Below are 15639 nucleotides of genomic sequence, written 5' to 3' on the forward strand. Positions count from 1 at the left end.
GTATGTTTGATGTGAGTGGTAAGAGCATAGTGATACATGCAACTAAAATTGAAAATGTGCTGTAGGCTACAGTCAGAGATAGCAGAAGGATTTTTTTTGACAGGGGGTGCAGGATATTTAAAAAATAAACTGATTTAGATATGTTTCTGCTTATAATTTCCAACATTTTCGTAGGCTATTTGTTAATCAACTCGTCTATAATTAGATACATGTAGCTTCTCTTCTGTCATTATATGTTTCCCTAGAATACTAAACAAACCCTTGCTTCAGTGGAGTTCAAATAGGTAAAGTTTGTTCTGTCGTCTCTGCTTCTTTCGCGGAGCAAAGACAAATGTCTTTGCTCCGCGAAAGAAGCAGAGACGACAGAACAAACTTTACCCGGGACCGGGGAGAAAACGCAATAGCTTAATTTTTTTTTAAACGGGAAAGATTTTCATTGCAAAATGTCCAAATGACATCAGTTTGACCGGTTGTAAGGACATAGAAAGCTGTGAGAACGACCCAACATGTTTCTGATAAGATTTCAGTTGGGCTTGGATACATATTTTATGTGGTTGTATTAACTTACTATCAACTAATGATGCTGATAAAGATAACACCTCTACATATGGCATCTAACTTTGCATTAGCATTCTCTCAAGATGCTGAAATAAATACATCAAATTTCTCTCCTCCTGTTCCCGAGTCAACATTTGCCTACATTTGGTGTATCAATTTACTGCAAGAAATGCTTCATTGTGATGAACTTAACATTAAAGCTATGTTCGAGGTTATAGACGTACAGTCAGTGTCCAGATATCAGTTTCCATTTAACTAATCTGCATAGTAGGCTACGGTTGAAGTGCCATAGGCGCATTTGAACCAAATCTTTCTCAAACATTACTTTTCTGGCCCTCTCTTCTCTTTATTTTTAACTCTCCATTTTGCAGCTTTTCTCTTATCAACTTAAACTCTGACATTGTCGTTATTGCCTCCAACGTGAACTTTTTCTCCCCATTCCCAAAAACATTTGGTGTTTGGCATATTTGGCGCACATACAGTAAGGGCCTAAAATGTACGCTTATGCACTAATGCCAGAAAGGCTACATTTAGTTTTATTTCATTATTTTAGGGTATCAATATAAATTACACAAGAATGATACATGTATGGTTTTCTAATGTGTTGTTTTATCTTTGTTCAACCCGCCCGCCACCCAAATGCCCTTCATCCACACAATATTTCATGACCCTAAACCCGTCGGACTGCAGGTTATGATGGATGAAATAATGGTTACATGGCAATCATCCTATTGGTCTCATCATTGATTGGTGTAGTTGTGCGGCCTATACAGGCGCAACGTGCCTCCTGACGTTCTGGCGTGCTAGGGGTTAAATTGGGAGGTAGGGGAGTCACCAATTCACCACATAGCGGCGCGTTCTGGGGCACTTCTTAGCGGAAAACATCTGATTCCAACACATCTCTGAAAAAGCGGTGTTTGATTCAACCTTCATAGAGGATAGGAGACGTGTCGACCGGTCTCGATAGCTTTTGAATAACATTCAGAACACTGGAAGAGAAACCTCGAATATGAAGAATTCTGTCTGGAGCGCTTGTTAACGGTACGTGACATCCACATTCTTTCGCATCCACAAATTCACAGGCAGGGAAGGCTATTTGTGTTTCGCTGTCACGGAATGCTTCACTTTAAAATAGAAATTCATTAATTTGGAATTATATTTTACATGCTGGATCAAACAAATCCAAGAAGCCCCCATGATTTTTCCATTAGATCCAGCTGTGCGCGCTATGCACACGTCGCTAAGGTAATGGTTTAGTGCTAGGTAATTGTGGGAGGTCGCTATTTTAGCTTTCTGAAAAGATACTTCAGCTGAGTAACAGATTTTTTTTTCCGGGACAACTTGTTGAGTATTATATTTAAACTACGCTAAAATCATGTTTTGGGGACCTAAGATGTTTATCTGTTAAACAAGGCCGTCTTCATGGGCCTACCAAAATGGGTTATCATGGTCTCTTTGCATTGCGCAACCATATTTATCCTTTTCATAATTGGATATTTGCGTGTATATGAATTGCCATAGCTCATTAGTCATATACTAACAGCATTTGTTAGTATCCCTAGTCGACAGCTGCCTGGCGGTATCGGAATGTAGTCTTTGTAGCTTCGGCCACTGTCTGTATCCACAGTGGGTCTAGGCTGCAGTTGTGGTATTTCACCATCCTATTGAGTGTCTGATTCATGCCCTGATCTCCTCCAGATGTGCTGAATAGAACTTCACTTTTCCTTCTAATGAAGCAACACAACGCCCAGGATTGGGACATCTCTCCCCTTTTGCAGCCATTCTGTTGACTTAGTGTAAATCTTTTCTGTAAAAAAAAAAAGTATGGTTTCAGCCTAACTAGTTGAAGAATCCAAAAGATGGTAGGTGTTCTTGATGTAGCTTAACCATCCAGTGTTTGGAAAGTTGGTCCCCTGGCTGGTTTAAAATGCCTAATTACAAATAGCCATGCTGCTGGCTAGTCCTTCTCTCACCTTTTTTAAAGCCGTGGCATTGAGTATTCGCTCAGGAGATGCCAATGGTTTTTGTCTGTCCTTAGATTAGGGGCAGTCTCTTCCTGCAGTTACTGTCAGGTTAGTTAGTCATGCTGACATTGGGAAGTTGTTTTAAATAGCTTTTTTCTGAAGTTGCTGACACGGCCTCTTATTAGGGCAAAGTCACTGGGACTGTCAGTCCAAGGTAGTTACTGAGCAGCTAGCATCATGTGCCTAATGTAACCACTACCTGAAAGGTAGTTCAGCCTGTCAACCCTGGCTGACAGTATCCCAATAACCCTCTTGCCCATTTACTTGGGATTTTGACTTGACACACAAACACTGTGTTGTGATCCACAGATGACCCAATCAGTCACGTGGTGCTATCTGGGATCTGATTGGTTATCTAGTCAGTCATTTGGTTTGGAAAGGAAACCCTCTCTGCTTTGTTATCTGATAATTTATTGGCTATTAGGAACATAACTGTTTCCTCTGTGATAGAGGCCCGGTAAACACACATGTAAAGTGTGAGAACATTTACTCGGTGACCGATAGGCCCCAAGGTTACGTGTGTCTTAAAGTGGGGGATGCAATCAAACCCTGTCTCCAGCTATCATATGATGACTGGAAAACTGTTAGTCATTTCTGTAGACCTTGACTGCACTTTGGTGTGTTCCAAGGTCGACAAAGAAAATCTGCTCTCATAGCAGAAACCAATGCATGAACGTTTTATTGTCTTAGTGCTGTTGCTCTTGTGATTCAAGCCATATAATGCACATGATTGCTGGCAGAGCGAGATTTGGCTGTGGTTTTGATTGTGCGTGCAATTATAAACTTGATTTGCAAGAAAATGTTAGATCAACATTTGCCACTGTAGCTCTGCAAAGCATGTCATCTGACTTTTACATGCTGAAATTAGTTTGGTTTAGAAGAGCTGCATACTTCTCCAACGGCAGTTTGTAAGTGTTATTATATCACTGATTTAGATGGTTGAAGGTGATATTTACATACAGGCCTGATGCACTAAACGTCCCCAAGAGCTTATTTCTCATCTTAATAGAATATGGACTAGTCCAATCGCTTGAGGACAACGGACTGAGGACAGTCATTATATAATAATTTCATCTAAGGCTTTTCACCAAAGAAATGTGTACTGGGCTGGTTATGCATCCCCTGTAGTGGCTGGAACTGTCCTGTTCAGGACTATGTGAAAATAAATGTTCAGGTTGGCACAGTAGTGTGAAAAAGGGTACTTAAGGGGCTGCCTTGACTATTGTTTAAACAGCTTCCAGTCTCCCACTGTAGTTTAAACGTGTTTACCAGTCATCAGAGGGGAATTTACCTGACGAGTCAAGTTAATGTTAACTACTCTTCAGCAGTCACTGTGCACTCGTTTTACAAGAGCTTGTGGACTGTCAGCTTTGTACTTGTTTTCAGGAAGTGGACTGTTTGTTTTTGAGTAACCCCCCCCCCCCCCCAGACTGACCCTGAGAGGACTACAAGAGGCCTCTATGTAGAGTGGCGGGAATTCAGCTGGAGCTGTGTCATACATGAGGTTCTTGGAAATGTTCTCTCTAAGCTCTGCTAGTAAGCGGGCGAGCAGTAGCCCGAGACTGCCGCACAGAAGAAATGTCAGCCCATGGAGAAAAGCACCAGACTGAATTTCACTTAACTTTCTAGCGTCAACAGGGAAACTCTAGAAACGTTTCCCTTCACTGTGGCAATTGTGATCAAATCAATAGCCACTTTCATTGCAACATACCAAAAGTAACTATGCAAGAGAATTTGTTGTAGGCCGAACACATCGGAGTAGGATACTATTGCACTGACACTCACAACTCAGCCCGTACTCTACACAGACCTGTGCGGCATTACATTTACATTTTAGTCATTTAGCAGACGCTCTTATCCAGAGTGACTTACAGACAATTAGGTTGAAATTCCAATGATGCTTGTTTTGAGATTCAAGTGAGACTGGCATGTAGCCACGTGTGCTCATTTTGTTCACATATCCTTTTAGTTGGAGTTATTCACCAAGTTTTAGATCATTTGTAGTCAGCAATAGGGGAGCGATTGCTTCCTACAAGAGCACAAAACGTGTACATTTCTAGGCATCTTTGACAAGCAAGTCTAGTAAAGAGCATTTATTTTGTCTTAAATGGGCAGTGTTGTATTTTGAGACAGGCTTTAACACCACACATTGGCTTCTACTGGAGGCTGAATGATAGAACAGCTATTTCCATGTAAAAATGTTATGGGATGCATTTTCTCCATTGTTTTGATAATAGGCCACTCTGGTAGGCCTACATTGTGATGAAGTAGCCTAATTGGCAAAAGTTATAGCTGGAAGTTTGTGCTCCGCAGACCTGAAATTTGCTCAGTGCTGAAAAATTGAGGCAACATTGGTTCTTGACCTTGTAAGTCTCATTATTCTTGAGTTACACTCTATTTTATAGAAATGGAGTTTAGCAGGCCTATGTTCTTGATCCTGCCTCAGTCACATTCTTGGACATTACTATACATTGTCAATCCTTTGCACTGTAGTCTTCTCACCCATTTAAGGTTTTAGACTACAGCTGCTGAGGGTGGCTTGCACGCTCTACTGTCATGTTGTCCTGTGTGTTATGAGATTACTGGAGCGTATGGCCAGTTTTAAACACCAACCAGGTAGCGTAAGATTAACTTAATTTAATAGCTCAACCTTTGTTCACTCCCAACCTTTGCTCTCACCATAGTCAGTCAAGGCAAATTTCCAGTAGTGCGGCGATCTACGCAGCATCTGCAAGTGCCCCTGAAGGTATGTGTCATATGGAAAATAAATGCTTAGTGTTTAGCTGCTGAAATCAACCTATGGTGGTTTTTATAATGTGCTGTTGTAGTGTTTCTCTTGTTCTCTCTCAGAAAGAAGCCATTTTGTTCCCTAATCCAGCTGTGAGTGTTGATGGTTCCAGAGCTCTGTGTTGGCAGTCAAGTCTCCTCTTGCAGTTTACAGTACTGGTCGGCCACTGACTTTATATTTTACTGTAGGCTACTCTGTCTGTGCTCGGTTTCTGTCTTTGTCATGAAGGGCCTAGTTACAGCTGTGATAGTGTTAGTAATAATGAACTGTGGCTATAGTTGTTAATAGCAAATGTTGTCTCCTACCATAACCAGAGGACCACGTTGCACACAGATGGACAGTGTGGTGGTATCCAGCTGTCTTTTAGCCTCAGATAGGGTGACCCAAGCTGAGTGTGACTTCCTAAGAAGCTGTCACAACGTTCTCTAAAACCAGAACTGCTGAGTGTTCCTTTAACATAATATCTTGGTATTCCATGGCTCACTCTGCCTCTTACTGTCTTCACTACACTGAAAGAGGCGCAATGTTAATCACAATGGATTATACTCTAGCATTGTCTCCTGACTTACAGTGCCTTGCAAAAGATTTCATCCCCCTTGGTGTTTTTCCTTTTTTTTTGCGTTACAACCTGTAATTTAAATGGATTTTTATTTACATTTCATGTAATGGACATACACACAATAGTCCAAGTTGTTGAAGTGAAATTTTACAAAACAAGTAAAAATAATTACATGTAAAAGTGGTGCGTGAATAGAGCAAGGATTTGGCCTAGCGTCGTCCGGGTTAGGGAGGGCTTGGTTGGTAGGGATGTCCTTGTCTCATCGCGCACCAGCGACTCCTGTGGCGGGCCTGGCGCAGTGCCGCTAACCAAGGTTGCCAGGTGCACGGTGTACCCTCCGACACATTGGTGCGGCTGGCTTCCGGGTTGGATGCGCGCTGTGTTAAGAAGCAGTACGGCTGGTTGGGTTGTGTATCGGAGGACGCATGACTTTCAACCTTCGACAAGTGCCGCCCACCAAAACTCATGGACCAGGCAAGGAGGGCATTAATCAGAAGCCAATCAGAACCCTGAAGGAGCCGCAACGCTCCACAGTGGAAATTGGCCTATCTGTCCATAGGACCACTTTAAACCGTACACTCCACAGAGCTGGGTTTTATGGAAGAGTGGCCAAAGGGGTTGAGTACTTTCTCAAGCCACTGTAGGTTACATGGAACAGCTTTAATTTGAACACCCAGCCTCTCACCCTAAGATCTTTATGACAGCCTAGAGTTGGACTGGACAGGGCCTCTGCCCTATGTGAATCACATGACTGACAGGACGCACTGTTCGAAAGAGGAAGTGTGTGTCCCTGGCTAGTTGCGCAGCTGTTTCTGATGCCCTCCAGGTGTTCCTTTCTCGCACACATTGTCTTAATTAAAGACCCCACAGAGTTGAATCACCTCCCATCCCTACATGTATGGCTATCAATGGGTTACAGCAAGACTTCAATATGATGGGTGGTTAGTAAGAACGAGGTACTGGGTCATGGCTCCTCATTGTGGATCATTATAGGGATATTAGTTTTTACGATGCTCACAAAACCTTTTAGGGGACAATTTCAGGTAGCGGAAGCCAGCAGAAGCTGTTAATCTTTAAAATGTTTGGAGCTGTAATGTCTTTGTTCTATTATTCTTTTATCACAAATGTTTTTGTAAACAAGTTCATGTTATGTGAAATTTAATTTCATACTTTATACATTTTCCAAAAGCTTAAAGTAATTGTCCAGTGTTTCCTAATTTCTATGAAATATGACCTATAATTAGTAATATGAGTGATACTTTTCTTTCGGGATTTAAAAAAAAATTAAAGATGTACTATGCAGAAATCGCCCTGCCATTTCCCGGTTGCTCAAATTCTAGTTTGCCTTTTTTCAGTATTTTGTAGAGGATCCTTGTACCATCTAAACCACTGAAATATATTTGCCATAACTGAAAATCTAGTATTTTGAAGCTGGTGTAAAAGACTTCAAAACTAAATGTTAGAATGGGAAGCATAGAAATAGCGCACATAGAACAGAGCTACCACTTCTTAGACACGCTTTCAATGAGTGGCAGATCTGACTCCTATGTGAATATTGCCGTTTTAATATGTTAAAAAGCAGTTTTCTGTGTCGGAATGCTGTGGCCATATGCCTTTCATTAACAATATTAATGCGATTCGACTGATTTAATTTTATGCTTTGACCATACGAGTCAACAACATTGTTTTGGGTACGAGTTAACAGAATATTCAACTTTTTTTTTTAGTGACATTTTTCACTGGACAGTTACTTTAACATCAGAGTAGTTGCGTTATATTTCTCGCTCTCCCCCTCCCTCCTACAGGCACATAACGGAGCATGTGCTAGTACTGAGTCTCTTTGCTGAGTCGACCCCCTGACCTGAACAAGGAGCTGCCGTCTGATTTGGTTTACCTGTCCTGACTCAAGTAAGGCTAGCCCCTACCCCACCATGTCTACTGAAATGGAGAGCGTTGCACCCGTGGTCCCGGATGCCCCCTCCAGCACCCCCGCCTCCACAACCAGCCCTCCCACCACACCCTCCACAGCACTAGCCAAGACCCCCTTTAAGAAAGAGAAGAAGAAAGGTACTATATGGTCAAGTTTTACATCTTGCTTTCTATGCGTCTTGTGGTGTGATGGTTGAGGCTACGTCATGAATTATAAATGGCATTCTCAACCAGACAAAGTGACACTCGATCCAATGATTCACTTTTCTCTCCTTCCCTTTGCCCAGCTCCAGAGAAGACTGATGAGTACCTGCTGTCAAGGTTCCAGGGTGATGGTGTGCGGTACAAGGCCAAGCTGATCGGCATCGACTATGTTCCAGAGGCCCGAGGGGACAAGATGAGCCAGGACTCCATGATGAAACTCAAGGTACCAGATATTAGGATGCAGATGCTACAGTACACGTTAGTGAAGAGCAAATTGAATATGATTTTTGTTAGTCTGTTTTCTATGGTAATTTCTCTCTGGGTGTGCATATGGTGGTGAGCTATCTTTGTGTTAGTATGTCATTGTGTTGTGGTGTCTTTGCAGGGCATGGCAATAGCTTCTCGGTCCCAGGGCAAACACAAGCAAAGGATCTGGGTCAACATATCCATGTCAGGCATCAAGATCATTGATGAGAAAACAGGGGTGAGAACGGTTTGACTTTCTAATCCACAGTTCATCCCTCTTCATCCCTCTATCTAAATCATGTCTCAGTGCCTGGGGAGTATCAACCTTTACAACTACAATTCCTATAATAGAGAATTGTAGAGATATTTTCACAAGGTAAACACAGGACATGATCTCAGTCGAGTAGGTTCCATGTTGGCCTAAATACAAGTGTTTATATCATTAAGTTATTGAAGACTGACTGTTTTTAAAATCAGTTCTCTCCTCTCCCTCTCAGGTGATAGAACACGAGCACCTAGTGAATAAGATCTCATTCATCGCCAGAGACGTAACGGATAACAGGGCCTTCGGCTACGTGTGTGGGGCCGAGGGACAACACCAGTTCTTCGCCATAAAGACTGGCCAGCAGGTAAGACTCATGGGGACACGCGTAGATTGTTCGATTGTTGCAAGTAGTTGATTGTCTGACTGTTTTTCCATTCATCTCCTCTCCATATAGGCAGAGCCCCTGGTCATTGACCTAAAGGATCTATTCCAGGTCATCTTCAACGTGAAGAAGTCCGAGGCTTCACAGAAGGTAAATACCTATGGTGGGGTAGTTCATTAGGGCATGCCATACAAATTGTACTTTTCTGTTGAAAATGTTTTTCTATATTCTGGTAGTACAGCCCTGTTTCCAAACATTTTTGGTCATGTGACTGAAGTTTGTAGTCAACACTGCCCCCTAGTGCTTCATTAGTCCTGCACCACGAACCATGCTTTCATTGCAATACCGATGAGATGACTCATCGCACACAAATCGCTTCCAATAAGTAAATGGAGAACATATTACATTCCTCCAATGGGAATATTCACCATGCTTCTCTTCTTGCACGATCTTTTCAGGGTGGGAGTAATAATGCGGTAGTTGAGGTAAGTGCCTGTGTATGTTGGCTAACTATAAGCTTCATCTGCAACGTACTGCATCCTTGACCTCCTACTGCTGTGTTTTCATTTACAGAATGGTGGTGATGCCTTGCTCAGTATCGATGGCCAGGCTGGCGCTGCCAAAGTAAGTGTTTTAAGATATTGGAATCATACATGTGAAGGAGTGCAAAGTGGATGCAGAAGAGGATTCTCCAGGCACAAGTGTCGTCTACTAGATGTGCTGTTGAGTCTCATTTTATGGTACATCCAGTATTTTTAAGATACTTAAAATGGATATGTTTTTGTTTAGGAGGTGCAACAGCTGGATTTATTTGGTGATATGTCCACCCCCCCAGACATCCACTCTCCTACAGTAAGTTAGCCTGCTGTTGTGTTCACTGGATGTGCACACATTATTATGGGAATATACTCATAATGTGAAAAGGCCTAAGTGCTAGAGCTGGGGGAAATGCTCGTAACAGACTTTACACATGGATAGGGCCAATGGTTGGCAATTATGTTATATGCCATGCGTGTCTTCGAAGTAAACTTTTTGGACAGAACGGACAACAAATTAACTTGCTGGTATTTTATTTTAAATATTGGAGGCTTTTTGCACCCTTTCCTATTCCAAACAAGGATATTTTCCCCCCAATGTTATAATCAGGTGGCTTTGACTACTCAAGCTCTGGTAAAGTTCCCCTCAGGTGCTAGCTAGCTCAGTCTTACCCTTGGCCATAGATGTTTTGTTCTGCCTTGTGGATGTATGCCAGTCTTTCGCCCAAAACCATAGCTTAACTGCCTAACTTCACCCCTTAAACCAATCAAACCATCTTATGTCATACAGGGCTCTCAAACTCAACTCTGTAAAGGTCTGTCTGTAATAAGTGTATGTTTATTAACTTGAGGTAGGTTTTGATTGATTTTGATTGATTACAAAGGTCAAATCCTGGCTATATCTTAAATGGCAACACATTCCGAATAATGCTTGTAATCCCTCGGACACAAAGGCGGGTGCCTTGACAAAGCACATTCCTACAGTTGAGTTTCTGAATCCTGTTTTAAATGTTTGTTTAGCTATCACCACTGTTGCGTTATCAATCAAACCGTCTTGTCATGTCACTTGTTATTCATTTAGCTGTGTTAACAGTTGCTTCTCTCTTTCAGCGCAACAGATTTTTATTTTTTTCTCTCTCCCTCTCGTTCCCTCCCTTGATAACCAGGAGACTAGTGATATTCTATTGCTGGATCTATCTGCCGAGGTTGACGGCAATCAGAACTGTATAAAGGGAAATCCCTTCACCTCCTGTACACCTAACCCTTGGGGCACCCCCCAGACAGAGAACCCCTTCTCCTCCACGTTTGGCTTCTTTCCAACCCCAGACACGGACCCTTTTGGCAATGACCCCCTTGCCCAATCAGCACCCCCCCATTCTCTGATCTCAGCCCCCTCCACCAATCACATCCAAGAAAGCTCTGTTAACTTCTTGGGTAGGCCAATCGGGAGCGGAGTTGGTCTTACAGAAGACTCTGACAACTTCGGTCAGCAGTTGAGCGGGTTGTCCAATAGGAACATGATCCTGGCTCTCAGTAATGGCCAGTGGCCACTAGGGGGAGTGATGACAGAAGAGAGCAGGGTTCCTGTCCAGAATGTTTTGGGATCTGTGCACTCACCACAGAACCCCTTTCTTGACGTTTCTGGGAAAAGTCCTCTCCTTTGTAAAGACGTGATGTTCGATCCACAACTCCCTGCCCCTGTGGGTCCTAGCAAGGATGGTTCGGTTGTGATAAGCCCCCCTCCACAGAGCACTAAGGCTGGACGAGGTCGGAGGAGTGCCAAGGTGAAGCTCCATAGAGGTCCTATGATGTTGCTGCATGTCTGAGAATGAGTCTGTCTGCACACCACCTCCCCAAACCATAATTGGTCTTCTAACAACAACCCCCTTTCACAGCACTGGGATACCATGCTGGCATATTCTATTCTTACATGCCAACAGGTAGCATTGCACTGTTTTGTCTTTACCAACATGGTTTTGGTACAAGGATGTCAGGGTTGGTGTTTTTGTCTCTGGGGATACAACTGGAACTGGTATGGGTTTCTAATGTAACTGCATGTAGTGGTGCTCACATGGCTTCTCTAACCTGCTTGTCCCTGGAGATTAACAACCTCTCTGCTTGACTGTAACCACTGTTTATCTCCTGTTGCTATCTATTTATATGTTCCTTGTCTTAACATTCATGCTTCAGTGAGGTGTGGAGGTAAGTGTTGGTGTTTGTCTTTTTAAGTATTGTTAGGGATGTGTTTTTTTGAAGGTTCATATTAATGTGAATACAGTATATAAGAGTTTTTCAACCGCATTATCATCCATATAAACCTTGCCATTAATTCAGTGCTCACTACAGTTTTCCCTTGTTCACTGGCCCTCGATGGATAGTCAATTGTTCAATATCCCTGTAGTAAATTTGGTTGCCTTGTTTGCGGTTTGACCACCAGTCTCCTCCTGCCAATGACCTGTTTGGGACCGACCCATATGCTGCTCTCAGTCAGCCTGAATGCTCATCTGCCTCTGATGACCTCTTCAACAGTCCGCCCACCACCTCTCCCATAGCATCGCTGGGTAAGACTAGTAGCGTCATTGGCTCCAAATAGTGAGAACCCATGTTGTGTTGAAGGGAAACGATTGGCTAGCTTAAATCGGCATTGGCGCAAATCATCCTTTAGCTATGCTGCATTTGAGGCAAACTAGATGGCGTTAAGTTCTATTCAGTCTACCTATTATACCTAAATGAAAAGGTCACCTTATCCTCTTCTCTCCCCTGGTCTTCCTCTGTCCTCCAGGAGCATTGCAGTTGGGTCCCCCTTCAGTCACCATTCATGGCACAGCCACATCACCGTGGGGAGTCCCAGCACCAGGACCTTCCATGTTCACCATGCCAGGAGGGGTAACACTCCACAACCCCCAGACCACCTTCCCCCAGCCATCTGCCTTCGGTGCCCTTCCTATACCCCCGGCCCCCTGGGGCCAGCAGGCTCCATCCCCGTATGGGGCCCAGCCGGTAACCCAGCCTTGGGGACAGCCTGCTCCTGCAGGGCCCATGGTTGCACCTGGCTGGGGCCAGCCCCCCATGGCTAACTCCTTCCAACCCAGCCCTTATGCCATGATGGGAGGCCCTCCACAGGGTATGCCACAAGGTCCACCCCGGCCACCACCCCGGCCCCCAATCAAGGAGGCCCCAGCCAAGGTAGAACCCAGTGCCTTCACGGCTCTGGACCCCCTGGGAGGGGAGAAGGAGAAGAAGAGTGGGAAGGACATGTTCAAGGACTTCCAGATTGCCAAACCTCCAGCCATCCCGGCCAGGAAGGGGGATCAGGCTCCTGGAGCCGCCCCCAGCACTAATGGGGATGGCGCATTTGCCCAGTACTTCTCCAGCAAAGTGGGCATGCTCCAGGAGGTTGCGGATCACGACGACTTTGAAATTCAGAGTCAGATTTCAGCGGTTGCCAATGGTAATGGTGGTTTTGGAATTTCAAAATCCTATCAAATCTGTAGGAGATTACCCCAATACCTATTTATCATCTAGCCCCAGCAATTATCAAGTTAAATAAAAAATCTTTCACATGCACCGAATACAATGGGTGTAGACCTTAATGTGTAAAAAAAATAACATGGTCCGGTACCGTTTTCCTGGACGGTAGCACAGTGAAGTCTATGGCTTGGGTTACAGGATGTTATTTGATGTCAAGTTTGTACACCTACTCATTCGAGGTTTTTTATTTGACTATTTGCTACATTGTAGAATAATCTTGAACACAAACAATGAAACACATATGGAATCATGTAGTAACCAAAAGTATTAAATAAATGTATTTAAGGTTCTTTAAAGTAGCCACCCTTTGCCTTGGCATTCTCTTGACCAGCTTCACTCGGAATGCTTTTCCAACAGTCTTGAAGGAGTTCCCTTTCCTTGCTGAGCACTTGTTGGCTGCTTTTCCTTCACTCTGTGGTCCAAACAATCCAAGTTGGGTGATTGTGTAGGCTAGGTCATCTGATGCAGCACTCCATCACGCTTCTTCTTAGTCAAATAGCCCTTACACAGCCTGGAGGTGTGTTGGGTCATTGTCCTGTTGAAAACAAATGGTCCCACTAAGTGCAAAACGGATGGGATGGCGTCTTGCTGCTGAATAAATAAACCACCAGCAAAGCACCATCACACCTCCATGCTTCATGGTGGGAACCACACATACGGCGATCATCCGTTCACCTACTCTGTCTCACAAAGACATTGAGGTTGGTCATCAGACCAAAGGACCGATTTCCACGTCTAATGTCCATTGCTCGTGTTTCTTGGCCCAAGCAAGTCTTCTTATTGGTGTCCTTTAGTAGTTTCTTTGCAGCAATTCGACCATTCACACAATCACCTCTGAACAGTTGTTGAAATGTGGCTGTTACTTGAACTCTGAAGCATTTATTTTGGGCTGCAATTTCTGTAGCTGGTAACTATATAATGAACTTATCCTCTGTAGCAGAGGTAACAGTCTTCCTTTCCTGTGCTTGATTGTTTTTGGGACTGCACTTGAAGGAACTTTCAAAGGTCTTGACATTTTCCGGATTGACTGACCTTCAAGTAATGATTGCCTGTCGTTTCTCTTTTCTTATTTGATCTGTTCCTGCCATAATATAGCCCTATTTGGTAAAAGACCAAGTCCATATTCTGTTTACCACCCCTACCAACTGATTGGCTCAAATGCATTAAGAAGGAAAAAACAAGGTATACCTGTTAATTGAAATGCATTCCAGATGACTACCTCATGAAGCTGGTTTAGAGAATGCCAAGAGTGTGCAAAGCTGTCATCAAGGAAAAGGGTGGCTACTTTGAAGAATTTCAAATATAGTTTGATTTAACACTACATGATTCCAAATGTGTTATTTCATAGTTTTGATGTCTATACTATTATCCTGCAATGTAAAAATAGAAACCCTTGACTAAACTTTTGACTGGTATTGTATCTGTGAAATGTAGTTATTTTTGATCCACCTGATTCTTCTCCCGTTTCTTTCCTGTCTGTCTTTAGACTCATCCAAACCGGCCCCACGGCAAGCTGCTCCCATGTCTTCTGCACCGGCCCTCGTTCCAGGGCTCCTGGATGCCTTTGCCCCAAATCCAGCCCCAGGCCTGGCTCCAACAGCAGCAACAGGTCTCAACCAGAGCCTATTTGATGATGCATTTGGCACTGCAACTCCTAATGCCTTTGGAGCACCACTCCTAGCAATGGTACGGAAACAGACTCGTATCGCAATGAATCCTATCAAACGCCAAGCAATTGACGATAACGTACTGCTTTGTATCACTGTTTTTCCGACAGAACACTCCTGTTGTCCAGACCACTGGCGTCTCGGATCCCTTCGGAGACCCCTTTGGAAACCCCTTTGCCTAAGTGACATCCTGCCCATCAGTTCCAGATAATAAGCAGCAAGGCTCTACGACCAAATAAGATCTTCAGAACCAGCTGCTACAACGAGCACCAGACAATCTACATGATTGCGTCTTTTAGCCCCTGCCCCAATGCACACTAACTCCTCACCTGCCTTTTTTGATGTCAGTTACTTAGCTTCCCCCAAACCACCTTCACTTTAAAGATGCACTCCAGAAATGTTTAACTTTTCCTGATGGAAAAACAATATCCCACATTTGTATACACTTAAGGGGAAAAATAAAGATTTTCAGCAAAATATTTTTTGTGTTTTTTAAAAAAGATGAGTGCAAACTTCCTCGTAAGCCAATTCAAGGAGTTGGTCTGTGCCTTTAAGTAAATCAGGTGATGAATGAGCCCGGAGGACTTTAATGTCTTGCCCAATCGCTGCTAGTAGTACTTTGTTTCTGTTCCCAGCTCACTTAGCTTTTCAGTGCCACTGAATGAAATGTATTCTAATGACATTATTCCCGACAGGGAGGAACATAGATGGAAGGGAAGGCCCTACAAATACTGTCTATTAATTAAACACACATTCCTTTCATTGGTCTTTGTGTCTTAGATATTATTATTCTCTGGGAAATGTTAAGGGGTTTTACTGTATCCCTAGACTACTCACCTTAGGCTGCTTAAAGTGGGCAACATTCATGTGTCTTAGTATAGGCCACTCAAACAAGTTTTCATAGACATGTACTTGTGTGGGGTGCAATGTTTCAGTCAACCTATGAAGTA

General features: G+C 43.4%; 1 protein-coding gene across 4 annotated transcripts; it reads left to right on the top strand.

The window, feature by feature from the left end:
- Positions 1 to 1380: 1380 nt before the first annotated feature.
- LOC115126936 (disabled homolog 2-like) lies at positions 1381 to 15166 on the top strand. Of its 4 annotated transcripts, XM_065017633.1 has the most exons (15): positions 5291 to 5328; positions 5433 to 5462; positions 7735 to 7996; positions 8146 to 8285; positions 8448 to 8546; positions 8806 to 8937; positions 9028 to 9105; positions 9414 to 9440; positions 9529 to 9579; positions 9745 to 9807; positions 10658 to 11275; positions 11929 to 12052; positions 12274 to 12942; positions 14509 to 14708; positions 14800 to 15166. In XM_065017633.1, the coding sequence occupies exons 3-15, from the start codon at positions 7861 to 7863 to the stop codon at positions 14869 to 14871; spliced, it is 2409 nt and encodes an 802-aa protein (XP_064873705.1). In that variant the 5' UTR covers positions 5291 to 5328; positions 5433 to 5462; positions 7735 to 7860; the 3' UTR covers positions 14872 to 15166. The 4 variants fall into 4 exon arrangements, with proteins under 4 accessions (XP_029512431.1, XP_029512454.1, XP_029512440.1 ...); XM_029656571.2 differs by lacking the exons at positions 5291 to 5328; positions 5433 to 5462 and adding an exon at positions 1381 to 1599; XM_029656580.2 differs by lacking the exon at positions 5433 to 5462 and having other exon boundaries at positions 5261 to 5328.
- The last annotated feature ends 473 nt before the right edge of the window (positions 15167 to 15639 follow it).

This window comes from Oncorhynchus nerka, linkage group LG4 (assembly GCF_034236695.1).
Source record: "Oncorhynchus nerka isolate Pitt River linkage group LG4, Oner_Uvic_2.0, whole genome shotgun sequence".
Lineage (NCBI taxonomy): Eukaryota > Metazoa > Chordata > Actinopteri > Salmoniformes > Salmonidae > Oncorhynchus > Oncorhynchus nerka.